The 26,391-nt window shown below is 46.4% G+C and overlaps 4 protein-coding genes and 1 long non-coding RNA gene across 9 annotated transcripts in view; 1 reads left to right on the top strand and 4 right to left on the bottom strand.

Moving 5' to 3' along the window:
• nck1b (NCK adaptor protein 1b) overlaps window positions 1-7,530 on the top strand; it is a 32,062-nt gene extending 24,532 nt beyond the window's left edge. For all 4 annotated transcript variants that reach the window (XM_060045131.1, XM_060045132.1, XM_060045134.1 and 1 more), the window contains 2 exons: window positions 2,120-2,877; window positions 3,048-7,530. In XM_060045131.1, the coding sequence (XP_059901114.1) occupies window positions 2,120-2,877; window positions 3,048-3,248 (959 nt within the window). In that variant the 3' untranslated portion in view covers window positions 3,249-7,530. The remainder of the gene's footprint in view (window positions 1-2,119; window positions 2,878-3,047) is intronic.
• A 700-nt stretch (window positions 7,531-8,230) lies between these two features.
• Window positions 8,231-12,915, bottom strand: bdh1 (3-hydroxybutyrate dehydrogenase, type 1). Its single transcript, XM_060045135.1, has 5 exons — window positions 12,600-12,915; window positions 12,253-12,363; window positions 11,945-12,086; window positions 11,656-11,808; window positions 8,231-9,406 (listed from the first exon to the last, which is right to left on the bottom strand). Exons 1-5 carry the CDS (start codon window positions 12,810-12,812, stop codon window positions 8,940-8,942), a joined length of 1,086 nt encoding a protein of 361 aa, XP_059901118.1. The 5' UTR covers window positions 12,813-12,915; the 3' UTR covers window positions 8,231-8,939.
• Window positions 12,916-13,274: 359 nt separating this feature from the next.
• gyg1b (glycogenin 1b) lies at window positions 13,275-22,392 on the bottom strand. 2 transcript variants are annotated; one of them, XM_060045138.1, is made up of 8 exons: window positions 22,233-22,392; window positions 21,212-21,347; window positions 20,945-21,119; window positions 20,437-20,599; window positions 15,931-16,057; window positions 14,835-15,054; window positions 14,643-14,669; window positions 13,275-14,359 (listed from the first exon to the last, which is right to left on the bottom strand). In XM_060045138.1, the coding sequence occupies exons 1-8, from the start codon at window positions 22,237-22,239 to the stop codon at window positions 14,204-14,206; spliced, it is 1,011 nt and encodes a 336-aa protein (XP_059901121.1). In that variant the 5' UTR covers window positions 22,240-22,392; the 3' UTR covers window positions 13,275-14,203. The 2 variants fall into 2 exon arrangements, with proteins under 2 accessions (XP_059901121.1, XP_059901122.1); XM_060045139.1 differs by lacking the exon at window positions 14,643-14,669.
• Window positions 22,393-23,377: 985 nt separating this feature from the next.
• The window catches only part of cpb1 (carboxypeptidase B1 (tissue)), a 7,785-nt gene continuing 4,771 nt past the window's right edge, over window positions 23,378-26,391 (bottom strand). Inside the window, exons 10-11 of the mRNA XM_060045130.1 lie at window positions 24,316-24,400; window positions 23,378-24,082 (exon numbers count right to left, since the gene is read on the bottom strand). Of these exons, the coding sequence (XP_059901113.1) occupies window positions 23,895-24,082; window positions 24,316-24,400 (273 nt within the window). The 3' untranslated portion in view covers window positions 23,378-23,894. The remainder of the gene's footprint in view (window positions 24,083-24,315; window positions 24,401-26,391) is intronic.
• LOC132452485 (uncharacterized) lies at window positions 24,974-26,082 on the bottom strand. The gene is made up of 2 exons (XR_009524360.1): window positions 25,853-26,082; window positions 24,974-25,384 (listed from the first exon to the last, which is right to left on the bottom strand). It is a non-coding gene; the product is annotated as an uncharacterized LOC132452485 (long non-coding RNA).

The raw sequence follows: 26,391 nt of genomic DNA, 5'->3' as shown, positions 1-26,391 counted from the left end.
TTAATGCTAGTTCTTCTTGGTTCATTCATCCTCGTACTCCTTAATTATGTGTTATTCCAGTTCACCCTGACAGATCCATTGTCATCCTGGCTGAGGGTACGGTTTAAGGAAAGAATGCTGGAGCATTTGGCCCACACGGCCTATATTTGTGTGTTGGTCTCGGTGTAACGTCAGAAGCTCAGAGAAGTGCTGCTTGAGGAAGGAGTGATGGAGGGAAGGGAACGGCGTTGGGCAGAGGCGGGTGTCCTGGCTGTGCTGCAGCAGGTCAGGGCTGGCCCGGCATGGCCCCCCCTCAGGGCCAGGGCGGTCCGCCGCAGGGGCGGTTGGCGGCCATGATGGAGGACCCGGCTGCCCCGTGGAGCACACTAGCCCGCTATAACCACTCTCCGCAGAAGTAGTTTGTGGTCCGCTTGATAAAGATAAAGAATCAATTGCAGGAAACCAGCCACAGTACGCTAGTTTAGGAGGTGTCCCCGTTCAGGCCTCCCTCCAATGCTGCTCCCCAGAAACACATGACTAGTGCTAGCTTTAGCCTTAGCTCGGCCTAGCCTTGTGGAAACCTCTGGTTGTGCGCAAAGCGTGCATGGGCAGAGTGAGTGTAAGTAGACTGACAAGTAGGCCGTCCAATCATTGAATTCGGGCCGACTGAATTGATAGGACAGGTTTCTCTGAAGTCCTGCGTAACGGATTACACCTTTCAGATTGTTCTTTGTCAGAGGTTTGGATTTCTTTATTGTTGTAGACATGTTAAGAGAATTTAAACCAATATGACATGCTCTTAAAATAAATTGCCGACCGTTGCTTGAAAGTGTTAGGCCTTAAGATTAACATATTGACAATGCATGCTGTTAGTCGGGTAGCTGGTGGCTGGCTCCACCAATCAAATAACACCCTTACGATCTCCGTTTAGTTGGTTCTTCATAATTGCCACTTTAAAACATGTGAACTAGTATTTGCATGTGTGTGGGTGTGTGAGGTAGGTCTGGTATTCAAGGTAACGGTTCTACATTGCTTTTAGGCTAATGTCTATTCCCTGAACAACTATTATCCAGTGGGCCTTGACACATTTGAGTTGTTAAAATGACTAAATGGATGATGTAAAATGCCCTTTAGCCTTAGCATGCACTGTTGGGACACATGGAAACTGAACCCTTTCAAATGGTTAGCTTTTTTACAAAGATTGAATATGAGTCTGTGTCCGGACAGGTTTCGAACTCACCCAAGACCTCTTCACACGTGCAGAAGGCACCAGAACTAGTCTCCTAATCCCTAAGAATGTGTTTGGCGGGGTTTAATTTAGGGGGCGGGTGTCGAGGCCTGGTGGCTGTTGGGTGGAGAGAGAAGAGATGTTTAATCTCACCATTCATCTCCCACACCACACCTCTCCTCTAGATTTCACCTTTATCCTCCTTCTCACTCCCTTCTGTGAATCTGGCATTTCTTTTTGGGGTGTACCTCGTTTGTGTGTGGCAATTGTTTGGCTGTCAAGACTTGTTTAACAGGGAATAGGTGTCACAGATCTGAGCACTAAGGAGCTCGGTGTGGTAAACAAACGTATTGGACGTATTTAGATTCGACCCAAACTGAAGATCTCTTTCACACCGTGGTGAGTTGACCGTACGGCCCTTACCTTTCAACCCGTTTCCATCCAGACATCCCAATGGATTTTTGACCGATGATCTTGGAGCATCTTAAACAAATGGTGATCAGTGTTTTCTGCTTAACATGGAACGTTTAAGAGTAGGGGCGAGCGTTGTTGGAATCCACTAAACGCGTGTTTAGAAAATGCACATGTGGCTGTGTATCCATGTGTCACCTGACCACCCCCAGCCCGTCTCCTGCCTAGCCACCCTCCCACCCCTCCTACTTATTATGTGTTGTACGTCCTGGCACTTAATGTACGCACTTATTTGATGTTGTACCTGGTTATAGTACTTGGTTTTGTGGCATCTTATCCTAGCTATCTTTGTTGTATACGGGGGAATGGATGAACCTAGTGATAGTTGCTGCTTTGCACTTGGTTCTATGAACATCCTTATTGTACCCACAGCCATATATTGTCGCTTTGATGTAACCGTCTGCTAAACACCTTGCATGTACATGTCTCCGCCCCGCGCAGGAATCGGCAAGGTGAAGAGCAGGAAGGGCGGCATGCGCGACACGGCGTCCAACGCCGAGGCGGACATGTACGCGGACAACGGCGAGCGTCTGTACGACCTGAACCTGCCGGCGCTGGTGAAGTTCAGCTACGCGGCGGAGCGCGAGGACGAGCTGTCCCTGGTGAAGGGCACGCGCGTGGTGGTGATGGAGAAGTGCAGCGACGGCTGGTGGCGCGGCAGCTACATCGGGAACTCGGGCTGGTTCCCCTCCAACTACGTGACGGAGGACATGGACGGCACGGCGGCGGGCGCGGGCGGCGCCGCCGACCCGGCCGGCTCGCTGACGGAGAAGCTGGCGGCGGCGGTGGTGAACAGCGGCGCCAACGGCAGCCGCGTGCTGCATGCCGTGCAGGCGCTCTACCCCTTCAGCTCGGTCAACGACGAGGAGCTCAACTTCGACAAGGGCGAGGTGATGGAGGTGGTGGAGAAGCCGGAGAACGACCCCGAGTGGTGGAAGTGCCGCAAGGCGGACGGGCAGCTCGGCCTGGTGCCCAAGAACTACGTGACCGTGCTGGACGCCGCCGCCCACAACGCGTCGTCGTCGGCGGGGCCGGCGGGGCCGCCCACGCCCGACTGCGACTACATCTCGCCGTCGGGCAGCGGGCGCTTCGCGGGGAAGGAGTGGTACTACGGCCGCGTGACGCGACACCAGGCCGAGGTGGCCCTCAACCAGCGGGGCAGCGAGGGGGACTTCCTCATCAGAGACAGCGAGTCGTCGGTGAGTGTGATTGGAGAGGGTCTTGATGCATGGTGGGAAATGTATTGGAAAGATGAATCACTATACAGGGGGGAGGGGGTGTGTGTGTGTGTGTGGGGGGGTTAACCTCTCTAGATGATAAACACTGTCTCACTCTCCCTCATAATGGCTTTCTTTCTCCCCGTCCTCAGCCGAACGACTTCTCCATCTCGCTGAAGGCGCAGAGCAAGAACAAGCACTTCAAGGTGCAGCTGAAGGAGAGCCTGTACTGCATCGGCCAGCGCAAGTTCAGCTCCATGGAGGAGCTTGTGGAACACTACAAAAAGGCCCCCATCTTCACCAGCGAGCAGGGGGACAAACTGTATCTGGTCAAGGCCCTCGCCGCCTCCTGATCTCGCACACACACACACACACACACGCACACCCAGGCATACATACAAACACACACACACACACCGTACTACATTGTTACATTTCACTAATGCATGCAGACACCTTTCCACACAGAAAAGAGGACATGCATTCGAACTTGTACAGCCCCAACGACTTTCCGCGTCCTCTGGACTTTTAATGCTGGGAATTCTGAGCATTCCAAGAGACGGGCGCAGCGCACGGGGGAGACGCACGGAGAGACTGGGAGATGGGGGAGGGGCGGGGGAGGGAGGGGGGGAGGGAGATTATGGACAGAAAATGGACTCCCTAAACCAAGGTTTGGATTTTAAGGCCGCTGGTGGTCTTTGGACCGTTCTTAAAGATCCAGGATGTATTTCTAGGGGCTCTCGCCGGCGCCAACGGAAAAATCTCCACCTTTCGTCGTCGACAAGATCTTAGTTTATTTTTTTTTATAATATATATTCTTTTTAACTGTTTCTTTTAAAAAAAATGTGATGATTTTAACTCAACTGTCCCATTCTCCCAACAATGATAAGACTTGAGACCTTTTCCCCTTCAGATGCTGGAGGCCCGGAGTCTACATGTTTTTAGTTTAAAAACGTTTCACGTCATTTTTCATCTGTTCTTTTGCGTTTTTTTGTGTCCGTCTACAGTGATTCTTCTTCATGACATGCTACGTTGTGGACGCCATCCCTCCGCAACTTTTTGCTAACTGCTAATTATGAATAAAATAATTAAGTGACCAAAGTATATTTATTGATAGTCCAATCAGAAACGCGACCCCCTAATGATTGACCTTTTTGGATCAAACGATGACACACTGATGTGTCGCGAATGGAAGACACCGGTCCGTGCACATGAAGCCTCGCCGTCCTCCAAGTCCCCCCCTGTGTCTCCCGCCACACGCCGAACCATTTGTTATGTATCGCCAGGCCTGAGCGCCTCTCACGTATTGCTGGCTCCTTATCTTTTTGAATGTTTTTCTACGCTGTCACTGCACAGTACACACTGCTCACCCCCCTCTCCCCTCCCCCCCTCCACCAAACGAAGTCCCCTTTTCATTTGAAAAGAAAACGGATCTGAAAGCGTTAAATGTCCCGAAGCAAGCCAGCGTAGATCGCGCCGTGGCAACGCGCCATGGAAATGACCGACAGAGTGATTGACAGCCCCGGAGTGGGCTGGAGTGGGGGCGATTTCTGGAATAAAGGATTCGATTATTATAATTATTTTATGGTTCCTCCTTGTTGAGTTTTCAAGATCTTGTCGATCTTCTTGGGTCTTCTGCTTCCTGGCATGATAGACAACAGACTTTGTCCCAGCCTCCATCTGTGTCAACCAACCCACACCCAACCATCCAGTAAAGGTGTAAGGGGAGGCCTCTGTGTCCACAGTGATGTCACTGCTGACCAATCAGAGCCTTAAGGGGGGCAGGAGGAGGAGGAGGAAGCGGGGAAGGGAGGGGAAGATGAGTAAGATGACGGGTCATCCTGAGGTCACGTTTGTGTGAGTGTACGTCAAGCTATGCACACAAGCGTGTCTGACCATACCATAATCTCCTGTGTGTTTCTATGGTGAAGCCGTTTTATGAGTTGAGCAGCAGAAAGAAAAGCTGATTGTATAACTGTGCCTCTCTGTATCAAAAGAAGCATTCTCACTATTCTGTTAGTTTTTTTGCTGTGTCGTGGATGGATGGGCCCTGTTGATTGTTGCGGTTCAGATTTGGAAGAACCAGGGGAATAACAATATTGCATTGTAGTACATTGCTGTACGCCAAGCGAGGCCCAGAAGTTGGAATCACGTCTGTTTTAGTTGTTTGGGCTCTTGTGAGGTTAGAATGCCGTTAAGCGGGTTAGAAATAGGGTATAGTCTCTTAGGTAGGACTTCTATATGTGTGAGAATGGACCACGGAGAGGCAGGTGGGGTGGGGGGGGGCACCAGGGACCTACAGTGAGGTGGATTTAGAGAGCACGTCCAGAAGGCCCGGGAGAGCCACCACTGGGGACGCCATGATGCGTTGGCCAGCTGTATCGCTTGCTTGGATAAGAGCTCGGCACCAGAAGAGGGTTTTCCAGAATGAGGAATGGAAAAATGATCCTTCAAAACAAAAGCGCAGGTTTTTGGAGGCTCTTCTTATTCCACAGGGTACAGTTACCAGAGCGCTGACCTCAGTGAACAGGGTGGAGTACTGCCTCTGCTTGTGCATCATGTATCTGAGATGGAAATTAAGTTGTGACTTTTCTTTCTCCAGGATTTTAGTATTTATTTTTGGGGTGGTTGGAGGTTCAAAGACAAAAGTAAACAAAACTGAACATTTTGCTCAAGCAAACTCAAACGATTTCATGACTGGGATTTCACTGCATCTGCTGGTAAAATAATCAACATTTGTGCATGATAGCTTTGGTTGCTCTGGGGAAAGATCAAATTGGATTTGTTTTTCCTGTGGTACTATATTACCTCTTCCAGAAATCTGAGAAATATGGGACGTTGGAAACTTTGGCTACAAACTTTAGAGATATCAAGTCTCTTTCCGATGGAAGGCTTTTCCCACTAATCGGTATCAGTAATCTAGTCGCAAATGTGTAAACCAGACATTTGCATGAAGATTACAGATACTGCATGAAGATTAAAGATACCGCATGAAGATTACAGATGCAGTCTCCTATCTGATTTTGCAAAGCTGGATGCTACATAGGTGTCGTAAGAATAATGGATATCTTTGGCACCATCCTTAATATTCCAACTGCTTTCAATATGGGAACCCTTAATTAAGGAGAAAATAACATGTTTGATAGATCCAGATCCTGGCCTAGGTGTGGTCCAGCCTTGGTCCCGGCAGTTGGTTGGTCTTCCAAACGACCGGACCATGCGGTTAATGAAATGGTATTCCACCAGGGTGATTGTCAAAAGAAGTTTACAGCGACCGCTCAGGTTAAGGGGCTGCATTCGGCCCCGCCTCGCCTGAACTTTCCCCTTTTAACCTCTGCTTGTAATATCAGTGTAAGTACTAGGCAAGACACATAATGTCCTGGTCGAAAGGATTCACTAGGAGTTGATGTGAAAAACGAATTAAAGTGCCTTCATAGCTAACTGTCAACCAAAGGTTTGGTGTTCCTTTTTGTCAGCGTGCTTCTAGTACCCCCCCCTCCCCTTCGCTCTCAATTCAATTCACTTTCCTCTATTGGCAAGAACAATGAAACACTATCGCCAAAGCTGTTCTCTATCTACTCCCTCTTCTCTCTTCGCTGTAGTGTGTATGTGGTCAGCGGTTTTGCATGCACGTCAACTGATTCAGATTAGCGAGCGCTGGGTGGAGGCGATGCTCGCAACACGTCCTCGGTACGGTGAGATCGCGTCCCCTTATCAGTGTGAGGGGGAGGGATTTCCAACGGGGAGTGGGAGCATTGCAGAAGTGGCGTTCTATTCGTAAGTGATGCATAAAATGCCCATGTTATATGGTATCAAGTGACCTTACTGTAGTTCATTTCATTACACACGGCCCTGTGATGTAAACAGGGGTGTGTGTGTGTGTGTGTGTGTGTGTGAGAAAGATTCCCTGTCTCCATTTAGATGTCAACCCTTAGCGTGATGTCTGCCTCAAACCCCACTTGCCCTCCCGAATCATAAAGGCAAGGACAATTTATTTATCTCCAAATGCTTCTATGTTCTATGTTTCTAAGACGCAGGCGTGGTATTGAGTCAAAACATCCCCAGTGAAGGCATCTTTCTGCAGTTGAGTCACTTCAGATATGACTTCAGTGATTTCGTTACTCGTAAGCCATCTTCCTGAACACGCTTGGTTTGACGAGGACCTCGCATCAATACTCATTCCCATGATACCTTTCACCATGGTAGCAGGGCCTCTGATCTGTTACAGCCCTTAACACGTTCCGTCTCTTAACACTGTTTAGGTCACCTCCAGTTCTCTGTCAAGTATTAAGTGCATTTGGAAAACGGCATCCTGCCCGTTTGTCTGAACTACCCCAGTGCAGAACGAGTGAGCTTGGTGATAAAAATAAAATAAACACAAGACAGCAACAACCTGTCAACTCGGTGCTTTTTGTCCGTGCTGCTTTTTATGTCGTCTACGGTGTTCTTTGTCACACAAAGGTTTAGTTTTGTGAGCGGAGAGGACAGGAGCGGCCCGGGGGGATACGAGTGTGCTGTGAAGTATAATGTAAAGCTCTTAATACTGTTTAATAGAGGTGGAAATCATCTTCACATGTAATAAATTAGCAGAGTTTATTAGACTGTTCAAAGGAAGTAATAAACTACATAAAATGATCATGTCCTCTGTGTTTTTTCTTTTTTTTTTTACAGTTTTGGATACTTGGGTGTACTAAAATGTTTTATTCATCGATACAAATCACTCCTTTGATAGGACATTAAAGACTGAGCTGATTGTTTTGGAAGGATTTCAATTGAGTACACTTATCTGAAAATGACAAAGATGGCGATTGAATCCGTGTGATTATGCTTAATCTTCTGTGTCTAGTTTAAGTAGACACATGGGTATTAAAATAAATTAGGTATTCATTTGAAAATAGTTGTATGAAACCTAATTGTGGAAAGACTTAATGCTATTTAAATGCATAGGCTATTTTGAATAGTCGGGTTGCACGTAAAAGTCGGTTCATATCAATAACATAGCCTACTCGATACCATGACGTTAATGTTAAACATCTGGTTCTGGCATTACTGTTTTCTGCACATGAAACATTTGCGAAATTATACTTAACTGACATGACATCATATTTTGACATTCATTCTTAATGAAATCATTGCAGCACCTACAGGCAATATCTAGCAGAATATCACAATTGTACTCTTAGTGCTTACAAGATAAAGTGCCTATCTATCTGTTAACATGGTGATCCTCAGCAGGGCTGTGAATGATGAGGAGCGAACAGATAGCCAACACAAAGGCCACAATGTTAAACCCAATACTTTGACACCCCCTGGTGGCTTCAAGTGGTACTACATCCAAGGCTAACAAGATTGTATTTAATGCCCAAAAATAATACAACCATATTTTTCGCTGCATCTGAACAGACATATTTAAGGCTGATACGTTTTTCCGGTCATAACTATGGCTTGAATAGAATGATGAAACTCCACTTGCAGCGGGGGAAAAAAACGAAATTGTTAAAGTAACTAACGGGATCCTATGAAACGCGTTAGACAAAGGCTGCTTCTGTTTCCATTACATAACCAGGGTCCCTGGCAGGGTCTGCCCAGTCCTACAGCGGCCGGCCCCGGCCGGTTCCTGGAGCGGGCCTCAACTGAACGGCAGGAGACTCCGCTTGAAATGCCCTGGTCTCGGCCAGAAGCTAAAAACGAAGAAAAAGACATTTCAATTCCCCCTCCCCATGCAGCAGCATACCATTGGCATTCAGCATCACCATCCAACCTGAAGCTCTCCTCATCCGGACTCTCAGAGCCGTGCTGTTACCAAACCATAAGGCAACAACCCTGTGGAACGTATTAACCTGAATAGAACGGGATATACAAACAGACAATCAAAGTGCAATGGTTGAACGTTTGAGCATTTAAGGCTGTGAGTGACGTGGATTCAGGTCTGGAGGAGGCCTGGGGAGTCGGTGGAGTCTACGGACCAGTTGCCCTAGAGTCCGTTCCCGCCGCTTACTACCAACGGGGGTTGTGGCGACTCTGCGATCTCCCCGGTGGCCATCTTAGAAGTACAGTCGGTCTGATATGGCGGCGGGCAGGTGCGTCATGAGCTGCATGCGGATCCACCAGTGCGGCTCCATGGGGTTGTAGCGCGTGTACGGCCTCTTGGACACGATGGCGTCCGTGATGTCGTCCAGCACGGGCCTCACGTCGCGGTCTCCGGCGGTGCAGCCCGAGCGCACCAGCGCCATCTGCTGGTCAAAGTGCGCCTTCCCGTAGTCCTCCTTGATGGGGGCGGCCGCCTCGTGCCACAGCTTGTTGGCCGTGGCAGACACCGTGTCGCGCGCCAGGTTGCCCTTGGCGCCCGCGAGGCTCCCGGCCTCCACGATGGACACCTTCACCCCCCAGAGCCTCATCTCGTAGCGCAGGCAGTCCGAGAAGGCCTCCACGCCGTACTTGGAGACGCAGAGCTGCGAGCGCAGGACGCGGCCCATGCGGCCGTACACCCCGGCGAGGTTCACCACACGGCCTGCGGGCGGAGAGTCCGTTAGTGCTCGTCAAGGCAAGGCCACTTCCTTCATGTAGCACTCTTCATACACAAGGCAGACTCAAAGTGCTTCACGTATAAACATTGTCATACGATAAAATAAAATAATAGATAAGTAAAAGAAAACATATGCAAAAAAAATAGTAAAATAGATTTTAGAAAAGCATTTTAGAAAGTGCAATTTATTTAAGATCAGATCAACGGTCTCTCTGGTACCCATGTCGGGACTCAAACCCGACCTAAAGGAACGTGGTCCTTTTTTCTGGGAGTCCAACCCGGATTCTAGGACTCTAACCCAGACAGAATTCAGGTCTCGAACCCTTCAAAGTTCATGTCTCTGGTACCCAGGTCAGATCTCCAACCTGACCTAAAGAAACTTGGTCCTTTCTCTGGGGCTCCAACCTGACCTAAAGAAACTTGGTCCTTTCTCTGGGGCTCCAACCTGACCTAAAGAAACTTGGTCCTTTCTCTGGGGCTCCAACCTGACCTAAAGAAACTTGGTCCTTTCTCTGGGGCTCCAACCTGACCTAAAGAAACTTGGTCCTTTCTCTGGGGCTCCAACCTGACCTAAAGAAACTTGGTCCTTTCTCTGGGGCTCCAACCTGACCTAAAGAAACTTGGTCCTTTCTCTGGGGCTCCAACCTGACCTAAAGAAACTTGGTCCTTTCTCTGGGGCTCCAACCTGACCTAAAGAAACTTGGTCCTTTCTCTGGGGCTCCAACCTGACCTAAAGAAACTTGGTCCTTTCTCTGGGGCTCCAACCTGACCTAAAGAAACTTGGTCCTTTCTCTGGGGCTCCAACCTGACCTAAAGAAACTTGGTCCTTTCTCTGGGGCTCCAACCTGACCTAAAGAAACTTGGTCCTTTCTCTGGGACTCCAACCTGACCTAAAGAAACTTGGTCCTTTCTCTGGGGCTCCAACCCAGGAACTGGGTTGGAGCCACCGAGGAGACAGTATGAGCTGGTTAACGGACCCTTGTTTTACCACCATGCTACGGTAGGGACGCACCGAAATGAAAATTCTTGGCCGAAACCGAAACCGAATATACTGAAACAGTTGGCCGAAAGCCGAAACCGAATACCGAATGTGGCTTTTGCTGCTTTTCATTAATTTCATTAATTAATTTTAACAGGTGCGCTCGGCTCTTTTTTATTTTTTTGTATTGTCATTTAGTTGTTTACAAATTCACGTGCGGCTCTTTTTTTATCTCTCTTTTGATAAAGCACACCCGGCTCATTCCACACTGGTTGAATTTTTTTTCTCATATCATCAAAAATAGAAATGTTCGGTATTTTTTTCCTGCCTTTTCCGAAACCGAAAATTGTGTTTTGGGACATTTTCGGTGGCCGAATTTTCGATGCAACCCTAGTATTCGGTTCACCCATTTTTTTACAAGCCACTTCCAAATCAATCCACTTGACATGACATGTATGATGGATCGAACAAGTCCTAAGTCAACTCTATGTTGGACCCTACAGACTAGTAGTAGTAAAATAAGGGCCCTTCAAGGCTTAGACCTTGCAAAGACACATGGCGATGCTCAACAAATACATTTTTGTAACCGAAAGTTGGCTGTTAATAAATGGGCACAGGCTGCCGTCTGTGTCAAACTCCTGGATGATGAAGCACATGAACAATAAATCAGTACTAGTCAGGTATCACACACACACACACACACACACACACACACACACACACACACACACACACACACACACACACACACACACACACACACACACACACACACACACACACACACACACACACACACACACACACACACACGTTATTGATGTAGCTTACACGTCTGAAATAACGGTCCTTAAAAGGTTTACCAGGGCCCGGACGCCAGCACACAGGCTTTGTGTTAATCCTGAGGGCCCTAAAGCTGGCAGCCATGCAGGTCCACAGTTAAGCTTTCTCAAGAGGGAATTCCTCAAACATTACTCTGAGGTTAAATTGGTTGATTTAACGAGTACTCCTATGTATAACCACGTAGGGGGACAACCCTACAACTAAACAAGTCCACTTTTCAAAACAACGCCTTTGGGAAACAACACAACTTTGGTCATCAAATCAAGTTACACATTAATCAATCACAATAGTCCACATTATAGTCCACATTAATCAATCACAATAAATGTGTGATTTGATAGTGCTTGGCTGGGCACTTGGGTGGGTCACCCAAACCTCTTTAAAACACAAATACACACAAACACACACAGACCTTTGGCCCTGCGGACTAATGGCAGGAAAGCCTTGGTGACCCTGATGGTTCCCCAGAGGTTGACCTCTGACACCTGCTTGTAGGTATCCATAGACGTGAACTCTACTTCCCCAAATGTTGAAACGCCAGCATTGTTCACCAACGCCCACAGGCCTGCAGCACAGAGAACACAAAGGTAGGCTACACACAGGATTTTGTCATTTTATGTCAGAATCGTTAGTTCTGGCTTAACAGCCAAGTTCACTGTAATATACTGCATATGCATTGCAGTTATCACTGATGTAAATACCTGTTGCTTTGTCAGCAAGACTTTCTTGGACATATTCCACAGCCTTGGTGACCTGCTCCTCACTGCGGACGTCGAGTTGCAACACGTTCATGCGATCACACTTGAGCTCCTCCAGCTCCTTCGCCCCCTCACCATCGTCATCCTGAAGATGGGCATAGCTCATACTTTAAAAACAACCACGAATACGTCAGTGTTACAGCTACATAAATGCGTAATTGAAAACAGATTCGATGTTGGAAATAGAAGTTCCAACTAAAGTGTTTAAGCTACTACAGAGCATACATTTAAATAAAAAACGCAACATTTACCTTTAAAAGACAGCCTGCGAACACCGTGAATCCAAGTTTGTGCAAGTGTTTAGCGAGTGCATTGCCATAACCACTGTCGCAGCCAGTGATGAACACTGCTTTGTTTTTAACCTGGGAAAACGACAGTGGTCACCAGGGTATGTGTACACCATTTAATTAAAAATACAACTTGTAAACAATGACTTCCTTTAACAACGACGAGGCGTACAATGCAATGGTAGTGTCAGCACTCAAAACTACAACATATCCTAATTGAAGCTCTGCAAAGTCAAGTATCCACGACCAATCACACAACACATCACTGTGCGTAACAACATAACAAGCCATGCATAATTTAACAACCATACCTCCACCACTCCTCTAGGAACTCTAGGCATTGCAACGTATGCCACGAAAACCAAATAAACAAACACGATGCATTCCGTGACACTCCTCTCTGCAAAGCCGAAGCATCCGGCAGCTAAGGTCAGGACCGCAGGCAGCCCGAAGCCCAGAGCCAATGTCAGAAGGACCGAGAATGACACCAGGACCACAACACGAACCCAAGAAGTCGAGGCCATCTTAAGGAAATAACGCGTTTACTTTTTGCCTCCTTTTTCGCTGGTTGAGCTAGTATACGTCATGGGACTCGGAGGGACCTGCCCCCTGTTCCGATCACGAGGAATTTTGGCCATGGGAATTATGATAAATCTATTGTCATAACTCGAGTGTCCATCGTGCAAAGAGAATAACATCGTTGTACTCAAGATAATTGATCCAATCTTCCTTTAGTTGTTAAAATTGCATACACTGTGCAATTTGTGTATTGCTGATTCGTGTGGCCACTAGATGGCAGTGCAACCCTATACATCCAGACATGGCCAGCAAGCGCCCTCTACAGTGAAGTTTTATTTACGCAGGTCATAAACGCATGTCAAATCCCAACCCAAATTATCTTTTGTTTCAAATAGTTTGTTGACCAAATACACATTTTCTAATGAAATCAAGCTATTAAACACAAATAAAATCTCTTCAGTCAATCATTCCTTTTAATGTGTTTTTATTCTGTTGGTGACAAGAGCCATGGTGACATGGTGACAAACATTTGGAGCAACACAGCAGTGAGTGAACGCGTTTGGCAAAAAGACCAGTGGCAAGGTTATGGTTGTTGACAAGGGAGAGAGCAACACTGGAAGACAGCCTGCCGAGGTTAGCAGAGAGCAAGCGCTGCAGTGTAAGGCACTTGATCTTGTGGATTAAGGGAAGACACCGATTTTCCAAAGCAGGGCCATGCAAAAGTTGGCCTTCATTCTTTAAAGATGCAAGTTTGTAAACGTTTGCCCCCACAGAGTGTAGGATTCAAGGAATTTGAAGTCCAAGATAGAAAAAAGGTGCATCTAAATCGTTACGGACTGAATAATAAAACAAAAACAAAATTAATTGAATATACATACGTCCAGCCCACAAACAAAACCAGACCCACGTCTTTTACCCACAGTCCAGCCATCGTTATTCATACAAAAGGGATCAGCACCCTGCAACAAATACGGATATGATCGTGAACATGATTTACCATCAATTCATCTTGCATAATGTCGCCACGATTCCACAGACCGACCGTCCAGAGAATTCAGACCAAGCTCTGGTTGAGTTAGTTGGTCTGTCTGTCTGTCTGTCTGTCTGTCTCCCCCCCCCCCAGTACAACACATGACAGGCATGTTGTTCAAACTTTAGTGCGAGATTCCTCCAATTTAGCCTCAACATCGCAGTTGATTGTCAGATCATTGTACCGTCAAACAAAGTGGACCAATAGCAAAAGGGGATGACACAATTTCCTAAGACCTTAGAAACACTGATATGAACCGGGTGGGTGGGAGACGGTGAACGTGCATTCGGGGGGTCGTTTGGTTTTCAGAGGACCTACGGAATCGGAGCGTAGTGACATGGCGAGGGATCTTGCGTCGCCGTTCCTTTATTTGAGAAAAGCGTCCAGTTTCTTCTGGATGTTCTCAAACGAGTCCTCCCCCATGTAGTCGGCCTGGCCCCGCTCCCAGCGCTCCCTGCGCTCCTCCGACGACAGGCGGGAGGCCTCGGACGCAGCAGCAGAGGCCTCCTGGCACTCCTCCGCCTGGACGATGGAGGACGCAAAAAGGCGTGACCGATTAAATACCAGCCAAGGAAGAGTGTGGAAAACCAGCTTCAGGGTTTAAAATGGAATGAATTAAGTGCATCAGTGGCCTTTTTTGTTTGAAAAGCATCGATATTTCCAACCGGCACAAAGCAAACAACCAGAGACGGGACTCGGCAGTAGTAGTGGTTAACAAGGCCCAGCTTGCATTATTATTATTATTATTATTATTATTATTATTATTATTATTATTATTATTATTATCATCATTCAACCAACGTACCTGTCCCTCCTCACAGGTGTCACTGTACTGGGAGAAGAGGAACGAGGACATTTTTTAAAAAGACATTCTTTAAAAAAAGAACCCTGGAAATCCAAATCCAGTTAAGCGTTTTTTTAAGAAAATGTTGGAAAAACATGAAATAAATATTAAAATAAAATATATACTATTTAAATTCTCAATGTGTTCATTCACCTCCACACATCCGGAGTGGAAAGGTTGGTCTCCGTAGTGCTCCTGGAGCAGGGGCAGGACCTCCCTGGAGTACAGGGTCCACCAGTCCAGGAGGAAGGAGGAGTGGGAGGCCACCGCGTCCTGGGAGCCCCCCCTGACCTTCTGGGCTTTGGGGTCAAACGTGAGGCTCCACGGCTTCATCTGCCCCAGGAAATGGACCACCTTGGCATTGCCTCCGTACCTGAAATGGGGGAACCAATGCAGTGCTGTTAAAAACCTGAACTATGTCTTTTTTTTCTTTTAAAATGAGATTGTGGCCGCAGGAAGTAAGCATTGCTTCTTTGAAAAAGAGAGCTCCCCGTAGAAAAAACAAAAAAACAATATAGGATCCATCTCAAATCAGCAAGTGTTTATGGCGGATATGTATTCTTGCAGAATGTTGATTTGATATATTCGTTCGTGGCCAATAAATCTAAACAGAGCAGCTCGTCTGTAAAGACATATTGCATGAAGGCTACGTCATTTGCCAGTTCAGCACACGCTGGTGTGTCCCCCGTCACTGGTGCCATGAAGCCTCTCCAGTTCCTCAATAAGGTTGTCAGAGCTGGAGTCAGAAGTGATTCAACTTTGATCCCTTTGGCCAACGGTCATGTTATCGATATGCCCACTGTCTAGGGTTATGAGTATGGAGAGAGGGAGCCAGAGAGAGAGAGAGAAGAGCCAGAAAGAGAGCACAATGAGCAGCCAGTTACTCTTGTATGACCGTTCTTCAAAAAACCTGCTCTATTTCGGTCCCCGGCATCAGCTGTTGGAACCTGAGGGGCGACCAGCCGGCAGAATGGTTGGGGAGGCATGAGTGGGGGCCTGGCCTCCTGGCCCCCCCGGCCAAGCCCTTCCTTGCTGGTAACCTGATGTCACGTGGGGGCAGGAACCTGCCTTCATGTGACCCCATATCCCCTTACCTCATGGCTTGGCGTCTCATACCGAGGAGCTCGCTGACAGAAACGCACTATACCTTGTTTCAGTGCTTTTCTACGTCTAAAAGACTTGCCTTCGCATGAACGGTTCGATATGAAGTCAGATGGTGGTAGGGCTGGTGGTGGGTTTGCATACGTACTGTTTGAATGCAGGAAGGTATGTGTAGAGGGCGATGCTGCTGAGGTTGTAGATGAAGGGGAGGTGCTTGGAGATGTCTGTCGTGGCCCAGCTGCTGAAGAACCCGTTCAGAACCCCCTGGTCTCCCCCTGGAGAGGAACAGCAACAAACGGGTCAACCCCCCCCCCCTCGAGAGGCATATTACAAGGCATTCACACTTTGTATGAGTGAACAAAGTTGTTAAAAATAAAACATAAAAACAATTATTGAGTAACATCCTTGTGCACGCATGCCTACAGCTAGATGGCCAACATTGGGGTTTGAACCCGGAACCCTTCAACACTGCGACTATTCTGCACTAACCAACAGATTGAAAATCCTAAAAATGGATTAAAGGACACTGGAAATGAGGGTGCAGTGACCACTGGAGGAATGGAGAGGAGAAAAGCACGGGTAAGCACTCTAGTGGCGTCGAGCCCGCTTGCCAGCAAAGTATTAATGCATGATCTAAATCATGCAGCCCTGGGTAGTATCCATGCAGCATTGCTCTTCTTGCCACACGGATCACATAACAAACGTGTGTGGAAGGGACCTCCTTGGATACAGTCCTACGTTATTTGGAATAGGATTGAGAAATCCAATGGGTGACATTACAAGCAGCAATGCGCCCGTCCAGGCATCCCCACTCAAAGATTTGTATTGACAGACTTGGCAATTGGTTCGATAGCTTTGCTAAAAGATGGTGACAGCCAACTCATGTGTAAACGTCGCAACTGCCAGAACCACAAAGCCATTTTTCCTCCTCGTCACGCATATCTTTCTCACCCTGTCAGAACAGGTCTGAAAAGGCATTTCCTTGACAGAATTACAAGCAATTGAGCATCAAATTAAAACGATGTTGAAAAAATATAATGTTCAAGATGGATAGGAAAAAGGATAGAACTTTCGGCCAGTGAGAATGGTACACAATTTTAAATATCTTAATCATTAAATTATTCAAGATTCAAGTATTTAATTGTCACATTCGTAATTTGTGGAACAAAAAGCTGTGAAATGGGGATTGCGACTGCAACTCCAAAAAGAGAAAGGGGGCTGGGGATTAAATAAAATAAAAAGTTTATGAAGCGGGGTAATTTTGCATTCATTGTCCGTATGGCTTGGGGGAAAAAAACATCTCAGTCTTTCTGTTCTTGCCTTTTGAGAACGAAGCCGCTTTCCAGGGGGCAAAAATTGAAACATTTTATGGCCAGGGTGATGACAGTCCTTTAAAATTGTGTTTGCCCTTGACAGGCAACGCCTAGTGTAGATGTCCTGAAGTCCAGGGAGTGCAGTGATGGTGATTTTCTCTGCACACCTGATAACTCTATGCAAGGCCTTCTTATCCTGAGAGTTGCTATTTCCGTACCAAGTTGTGATATTTCCAGAAATAACACTATTGTTGCAGAGTAGAATGTTTTCTGCAGCTCTCTGGATATTCTGAATTTGTTCAGCTTCTACGATTGTAAAGATGCTGTCTTGCTTTTTTCACCAGGTTGGAGATGTGTGATGTTCATGAAAGGTCCTCAGAGATGACTACTCCAAGATATTTAAAGTGGCTCACTGTCTCCACCAGGGCACCGTGGATGTTCAGTGGTGTGTGATGTAGCCTCTGCTTGTCCCTTCTGAAGTCAACCACCAATTTTTTTGGTTTTGGCAATGTTGAGTTCAAGGCTGTTGTTGTCATTGCACCATGACGTCAGCATCTTAATTTCATTTAGGTAGGCTGTAACATTGTTGTTGGAGATGAGTCCAATCGCTACTGTATCATCCGCAGATTTGACAATAGAGTTTGAGTTGTAATTGGCTGTACAATCATGCGTGTATGGAATAAAGCAGGGGACTTAGAACACATCCTTGGGGGGCACTGATGTTGAGGGTGACTGTATTTGACATGCAGCTCCCAATCTTCTCCGCTTGTGGCCTGTCCATCAAAAAGCTGAGAACCCAGGAGCAGAGAGATGTATTTAGACCTAGATGTTGGAGTTTGGTGACTAAAATGTTGTTAAAGGCCGAGCTATAGTCAATGAACAGCAGGCGAGCGTAATTCCCCTTCCCTTTGTCCAGGTGGGAGAGAGTGGTGTGGAGGACATGGGATATGGCATCATCAGTACTTCTATTGGGTCGAATGCCATCCCACATAGGATATGACATGGGAGATTTGTTCAAATGGGAGATGGGGGGCAGGTATTAATAGCATGTTGGTCTTTCACAGCTCATCTAAAGCCCCAGTCATTATTTACAGACTCACATGCCATTTGTTCCCTCACTCAGTTGTCTTTCACAACTTTACAGGCTTTGAATGAAATCATCTGTAATCAATGATTAAGCTATCAACAAATCATTGTCTCAGTATCTTCCATAGGAGCAGGTCAACCTTATCTAGTCAGACCAGTGACACTGACAAACAGGTCAATCTACAGTGCAAACATCTGCATAACAAACCCTGGCCCAAAGACTACATTTAGGTTAAATGTGTTAAACTCGTGGTCAAAACGTGGCTGGTCACACAAACAAGTAAGTAGTCTGTACAGTCCCTGAAGCCAGACGCTCCTTCAGGTCAGAAATAACACTCATTGCCGCTGTGGTTTAACCAAACCAACACACTACAGACTACGCTTCGCCAAACTACGCTTGGGAACAAGCATCCTCATTTTTTAAAAAGGAGGATGAGTATAACCCATCAGGAATGCCCCCCCCCCCCCCACCCTCCCTGGGCCCGTTTTTCTTGGCAACAGACAACCCTGGACACTGAAAACCAGAGAGATACACGCTACGTGGCACAGCAGTCATTTTCCATCAGTCCACGTGATAGGGAAATCAATGGAGCATGATTTTGGACAACCCGAAGTGCAATGGGCCGAGGTTAGCAAATAGGCATGTTGAAAACATTGTTATGTCATGTATGTGACACACGCACACAGCCTACAGAGCTAAAGCTAGTGTAAAGGTCAAAGGGAGAGCTGTAACGGACCAGTGTGCGTAAGGGGGCCATCCTCAGCTATATATAAACATCTTTATTCATTAAAATGCCACTGGGCCATCCGAGTGTCAGTTCGGGGGGTTCTAAAAGGTGAGGCTGGGCTTGTTTCTGGACCACAAACTAGAGTAAACTGCTTGTTGTTGTCTATTGTGCTACGAGACAGACTGAACGCTTGCCAGCAGCGAGTGGATGAGAACTGGGTGTTCGCTTCACAATGTGTGAGCCATCGTTAAGTGGACTAATTGGTGCTTCAGGAAAACCACCCACAAAAAAAAAAAACTAAATCCGTCATCGTAAATGTCATGGATAAGAAAAGGGTTCACTCTCAGTTTTGATGCCACTGGAGTTTTTCGAGCCCCACAAAAGTCTAGTTATATTGTTTTTTGTGGATGACAAAAGCTGAAGAATAAAAGAGACACCTCCTCAGGAGATGTCCCTCCTATTAAACTCCAATCTTCAGCATGTGATTGTCCTGTCAGACGCAACTGTTTAGTGTTGATAAAAATAAGCAGAAACATGCTTAGTAAAAATAGGAACATAGTTAATTAATCACTGTCTCAATATACTTCCCATCAACGTTTCATCACAGCACAAATGTCACAGTGTCACACTGACACCAACAAGTGTATCAAAGCAAAAGTTAATCTGAAACCAAGTGATGAAATGGTGTTCTTGACTATGCCCAAGTCTTTCGAAAGGTAAAAAAAAATACCTTTCCATGAATAAACTTTTTGTCTTCAAGGTTTACGACACACTCCCTCAAAAAACTGCAGTGATGCAATCGAGTTACACAAGGGTGGCTTGTTCTGCAACTGGCATAAGGGTCTGCTGCATTTAACTTACTATATTTAATAGCTACATACTGAGGAAAAACATGATTTGACGCCAAGATGCAGACCACAATCCCTTTGCGTCGCAAGAGTCACTGAATGCCAACCAGTGATCTGTGTAAAACCAGGGAGCCTCTTCAAATTGTAGTTTCGGCCCCCCATTCAAGAGAGTTAATAACCCCTGAGAATAACCTGGCGTGTCTGGTCAGCCTGAGACAGGAAGCGCCTTGTACCTGGGTGATCATGGCTTGGCTTAAGCTACACAGCAAGCATGGGTTATATCGGTCAAGATTTGACCACCGATTTGCAACAGCTCTTTAAAATCTAGGTTCAAACCTGGAAGCATCTAGGCAGGCCAAACAGAGAAAACTGTCCTTTGTATACAAATACAATGGATTTGAAAGCGAAGTGCCGATAAGGAGATCAGACCTCCCTTTTTAATTGCAAAATGTTCCCGGTTTCAAGCTAGATGTCCCGAACACCCGACAAATATCTGTAAACCACGAAAAACGGCCTTCTTCAAACAAAAAAAAGTTTAATATTAATAAAGATAATATATCCAGATAACCAAGAGTCAGATGACCTGCACTATGAAAACGAAATGACAAATAATAAGTTTCCTCAGCAGATTTCAAAGAAAGAAAAAACGCATGGATCTACAAATGATTGAGAGTGGTACCGTCAAAGCTGCCGTGCTCGGCGCTGTACTGCATCAGCTTCTCATAGGTCGCCATGGAGGGCTGGAAAACGAACACGCCCGTGTTGAAGCAGTCTGGCCAGCCGGGGTCCGGGGCTGCGGACAGCTCCTCCCGCTCAAACAGGTCGTCGATGTTGGAGACCACCTGGGTGGACAGAGGGACGCACTCGTTACCGTGACTCATTAGTTCACCACATGCTGCAATTACAGACACAGGCTGTAATCCAAAGCATACAGTGAACACCGACGGGTTACAATGGATCAGGTGGAGGGTCAGGCATCGAGCTCAAGAACAGGTAGACTGCAGACATTGTGGGATCGATCCCAGGACCTTTCTGCTGGTAGTGGATTATACTGGCCACTACAATACCCTCATAAGGACTCCTATATACACACACAAACACACACACACACAGATCGAGAATAACATACAAACATTTCCAAAACAAGTCGATATCTGTCAAATATTCTGAGATGTCCGGTGACCCACCAGCGTGTCTGCGTCCATGAAGACACATTTGGAGTAGTGTGTGAGGGTCCAGCAGTGCAGTTTGGTGAAGGTGACCCCAAGGTCGGGCCTCTTCATCATGGCCAGGTGGGCCGTGTCCTTGCTGTCCAGAACGTCCACCACCCGCACCTCGTCAAACAGCTTCTTCAGCACAGACCTGGGGGGGGGGGAGAACCAGAGCCCTTTAGCCTGCGGTCGGCCCCCATGGCTGATCTGGGTCCTGTTGGGCGGTGGTCCATGGTGACTTACTGGCAGGGGTCGGAGACCTGTGGGCCGGTCAGCACCACCAGCTTGCGGGTGGTGTGGTGGTTGCGCAGAGACCGGGCCAGGACCATGGCTCCCTTGGCGTAGTTGTCATTGGTCGCCAACGTGACGAAAGCCTGGTCTGTGGAATGGAATTAACAAAAAATTATAAACATGTATGTATGTATGTGTGTGCGTGCGTGTATGTATGTGACTATTTGGTCCAAACAGTTGTCAAGCTAAAGTTTGACCAGTGATTCACCGGTATATCCAAATGCTTCAACCAGAACCAACCTCAACAACTTCCAAGTTCTCATGCCAAATTGTTTTGCAACGGCCTAATGAACCCATATATCAACAATTCAAATGCCAGCGGGAGGCATTTCAGCCGGTGGCCAAGCCTTGTATCAGAACAACAACTGTCTCGTCAAAGAAAATAGTTGTTCTTACAAACTATGTACTTAAAACAGAAATAATCACAATAGACAACATCGTCAAACCAAATGACATACAGTACAGGAAACTATAATATCCTCTCACGTGTATGTGAAATAAATATGTGCTCTGGATGACGGTGTAAACAATCAACCATTCATTCATGTTTATTTGTGGTTAAAGTAACAATGCAGAAGCAACACTGGTGCACATGAGTAGCCAAGAGGCTACACTCAAACTTTTGTCAGAATTCAAGAAACATTACAAAAGCACGCCTCAGTAGGCAGTCCTCTTCCAAGTAAAATCCATCATTCAACAGTGCGTCAGTATTTGCTGTTCAGAAGACAACACAACCCAGATATTCTGGTTGTCAGATTGAAGCGTTAACACACACACCCCACACTGTGATACAACGATAAATGGATAACTTTTTTATAAGCAATGTTCTAACTGTCGACAGTTGAGACCACCTGCAGTCAACCATCCTCAGTTACTTTTCCACAATCTTCCTAAGACTTCAGTAGTATGCAAAATGCATGCCATCCATTAGGTTCCAATTAAATGATAACACATTTCCACTCGTGTCACATACCTGCCATGACTGAAGAGTAGAAGTCGAAGCTACGGTGCAGCCGGGACGTCAGAACAGGGCACCTTCACGTGAGAGAAGGACCTCGCGTGCTCAGAGTAGGATTTATACGGTGGCTCACCGGAGAGTCACGTGACGTCCCCACTACACACACACCCCTCTCCCCGCGTGTAAAGGGACCTTCTCGACGAACCAGTACACGGTGTTCTGGAAACCGCCCTGTCCACTAGGGTCTGTGGTGAGGGTCTAGGTAAGTTCAGGGAGTTCAAAACACATTCATACTACATTTAAATGTCAATGCAAAGGCCATACGAAGTTTTAAACTGGAGTACAACCGAAATGGAGGGTTTGGGCCTGAGGAAAACATCAAATTATTGGAAAACATTTATGTTTCACCTGAATGTCGTCGTCGGCGTTCCCCCCCCCAGGACTGTATGTTTTACTATCCATTAATTATGGCAAAACGTGTCAGTTTTTCAGTAGGCTATATGCGAATATGATTTTGACAAGAAAAATGGAGCAAGTCCATGACACATGTGGGAGCATACAGCGCGTAGGCCGCTTGCAGACCGTCATCCCGTTTCAATGACACCTTGTCGCTATCTAGTGGCACAGAGAGTGTACTACGTCCGCCGTACCATAACAGTACTTGGATGAATAACACCAGGGTGATTTTGTGTTGAACTGTTTGGTTAATCGTTTAGAAATGCAAGGCAATACTACCGATACCGAGTAGTATCAACGTCGGTAGGAAAAATCAAATTGCAAATAACTACAGAAACACCATTACTATCATCAATACCTTCGAGTATCTCAATCTTAGTTAACTACCTCAACCGCATTTTTAAATCTCTTTGAACTCGGTTCAGTTACATTCGGTACAAATCTTTGGCCCTTTTGTCTTCGCTTGTGATGGACGTGCTCGGCGGAATGCACACACTGCCAAGCAAGCAGTGATACAGTATGGCTGTCACGTACTGTGAAGCTGGCCAGAATGCTTATGATGGACACACGCCCACTTTTTGGGCACTGCCAGTGCACAAGAGCGACCATGCAGTCACAAAGGGCTCTACAGTAAACCATTGGCTCTTTCTTCTTCGTACCCTAGAATTGATTTTGTTTGATTTTGATGAATAAAGTAGGCTGAATAGATGTATAAGGTTTTTTATTTATGCATTCAAGGGAGATTATAAATATTATATATATGTATTAATATCTTGAAATTGCTTAATAATATTCACTATTTAGTTTGTAATGCTTAACATAGAAAGGGAAATTATGGTATACTTTATTTCTACCTTTTCTGTTTTTTAAATAGAATCAAATCAAAAGCTGTGTCCACAAGATGGTGCATTTCCATAACACCCAAGATGTACACACACATGCAAAACACATGCCAAATTATTCAGCAGGTGGGGATGGCTCATTGATTTTATTGTTTGCACTCATCCTGACATCCTGTCAAGCACAGTGAGGAAACATGGCGGGTGGTGCCCCGTAACCATGGACACAGGGCTGGAGGAGGCGGGGTTTGGTGTGGGGGGGTTGCTGTGAGAGTGAAGGGATGGAGGGTGGGCTCTCTGGAAAAGAGATAGAAGAGCTGGGTTGGCAGGGAGAGAGGAGGGAGAGGGGCTGGGGGGGGGCTGGGGGGGCTGGGGTCCTCTCCTAGTACAGGTTCTTCTGCACATGGGCGGCGATGTACTTGATGGCCAGCATGGTCTCCATGCAGGTGGGCTTGATCTGGGACGCGGGCAGCAGGAACCCGTAGCGGCCGGTGTCGCGCAGCTCGAAGGTGAACGAGTACTTCACCCCGATGTCGTACGCGTAGTCATCTGAGCCTCCGGCCGCAGGGTCTGGGAGATGAGCAGGGCTTTCTTTATTTTACTCATACTAAATGATGAATACTGCTTAATACTAAGGGAACATTGTGGTATAGTTGATCACTGTCAAAGGTAGATTGAGCCTCTCTTTTTACAATTAGCCATGTCTATTATAAAGCCAGGCATTGAAGGAGCCCTCTGTTCTCTCTCTGTGTGCCTCTGAGGAGTATGGAGAGGGACAGCTCTTCTTGCGGTTGTATACTTACAGATGGTGGCCGCCCCGGGGCCGCTGGTGTAGCGAGTGCCGTACAGACTGCGCAGAGCGGACGAGGCGCCCTCAGCCACCTTCAGCTGCACATGGAGGAGGTCAGTAAACAAAGGGTCAATACTGGACACATATGACATCCAGCCACTTACTAAACGTGAGACTGGGAACAATTAAAACAGACAATCAATCTGTAAAATGTACAAAAATTGCGATATGTCTAGGACCAGACATTTTCCGTCCTTTGTTCCTTGTTTTGGGATTTTTCTTTTTAATGTTTTTTTCCGTTTCTAAAATGAACTCTGAAGAGGAGATGTGTTATCTGAGAACATCACAGATTGTTCCATATTCTAGTTGTTCTGTATTTTAGTTGTGGAGCTTTATGCCCCGTTTACACCATCCCGCTAATGGCCGCTAATGGCCGATGGACCACCGATGTGGAAGTCGGGGTGATTCGGGTGACATCGGGCTAAAAATGTATGATCGGGTCAATTTATCGGGGTAGCATTTACACATACCCGATGTTATAACGATAACATAACGATGTATGCCAGGGAAGACACCCGAAGTGCGTTTGGCGTCATTTGACGTCATTTCGAATGACGCCAAACACGTCAAATGACGCGTTTGGCGTCATTTCGGGAGAAGGCAAAGGGGAGACTGGTTTAGACTGATATTTATTTATATATTTATTTATATTACAATAGCGATTTTATAATAATAGAACGCCGGTTCTAAATGGGCGAAGTACCCTGTAATTATAAAAGTAGGACATCCATCCATCACCCCCTATTTATACCCAAGTGGCAGATTGAGGGTCTTCCTTAACACAATCTGGTCACTCACAATCGTTATTTGTCTAGGGTTCTCGAGGGTCTTTCGTGTGTTGAGGTTGCCGATATAAAGACGATAAAACACGATAAAGCGCGGAAGATTAACGAATATAGCCGATGTGCCCAGGAAAATTCCCGAACGATTTGCGATGTCTTACGTTGTACTCCCGTTCTATTCCCGATTATAGCCGATTATAGCCGATTAGCCCATAGCAACACCTGGTAACCGATTCTACCCTAATAGACCTGTTACGTATTTTAAGAATCTAAGCTACCTACACATAGCTCCAATGATGCAGGACCAAACATATAAGCCATAAATACCATACATAGCCACAAGGGGAGCAAGACCCTACTGAAGACTGTAATAAATACTTTAGCCACAGAAGGAAGCATCACAGACCAGGCAAGAAAATACCGAAGATTATCTCACATCGGCTCCCCCCACTACTTCCGGACCGCGCTGATCAGATCATAACAGCCTACAGACCCACATTGACTTCAGAAACTCTCGGCAGCCCATACGGATAGGGTTAAATAAGTTGGTCAGCTGGGAGTCGCTCAGCACGTGTTTAGAATACATCTTCAATCTCCTTTTGCTTCATAGTCATAGTTTACCATACCGAAATACTTTACCAAATAAAGTAACTGTTAAAAGCTATCCTTTGGATTTTGAACCTTTCCTTGAAGAAATACGTAATAGACCCAAAATTAACAAACATGTTCGTTCTTTGCCGATGTTGCCCGTTGTTGCCCGATCATTGAGCATTTCTTCCCGTTTCTTCCCGTTGTCTAACGATGTTCCCGGGAAGAGTAACGGTGTTTCCCGATGCAACCACGCTATTTGCCGATGTTATAACGATAGCTGCTGATTTAGCCATCGGGCACCATCGGGGCCCACTATCGGGTAGGTGTAAACAGGGCATTAACAAAAGGGCTACTGGGACGGAGGGCTGTATTTTGGTACATACTCATGCTTCACACTATGGTTAGTATTGGGCCCCTCTATGAAGATAACATTTAATATCAGATATGGCTTGACACCGTGTTACCAAAACCAATAAATAACCAAGCATGAATATATGATGCCAGGTGATGTAGCCTCGTGTAATTCGGTTTCATTTTGAGCCTGAAGTGCGCTAAGCATATGAAAATATTTTCCATCTGCCGATATTAAAATCAATAGCTGAGAGAAAGCAGAAGTCTTGTGTTTACAGGAAATGAACTGGCACAGACAACAGGCT

The sequence above is a fragment of the Gadus macrocephalus genome, chromosome 23 (genome assembly GCF_031168955.1).
Source record: "Gadus macrocephalus chromosome 23, ASM3116895v1".
Taxonomy (NCBI): domain Eukaryota; kingdom Metazoa; phylum Chordata; class Actinopteri; order Gadiformes; family Gadidae; genus Gadus; species Gadus macrocephalus.
Note: the sequence above shows the minus strand (reverse complement) of the source record. Positions and strands in the feature narration are given on the sequence as shown.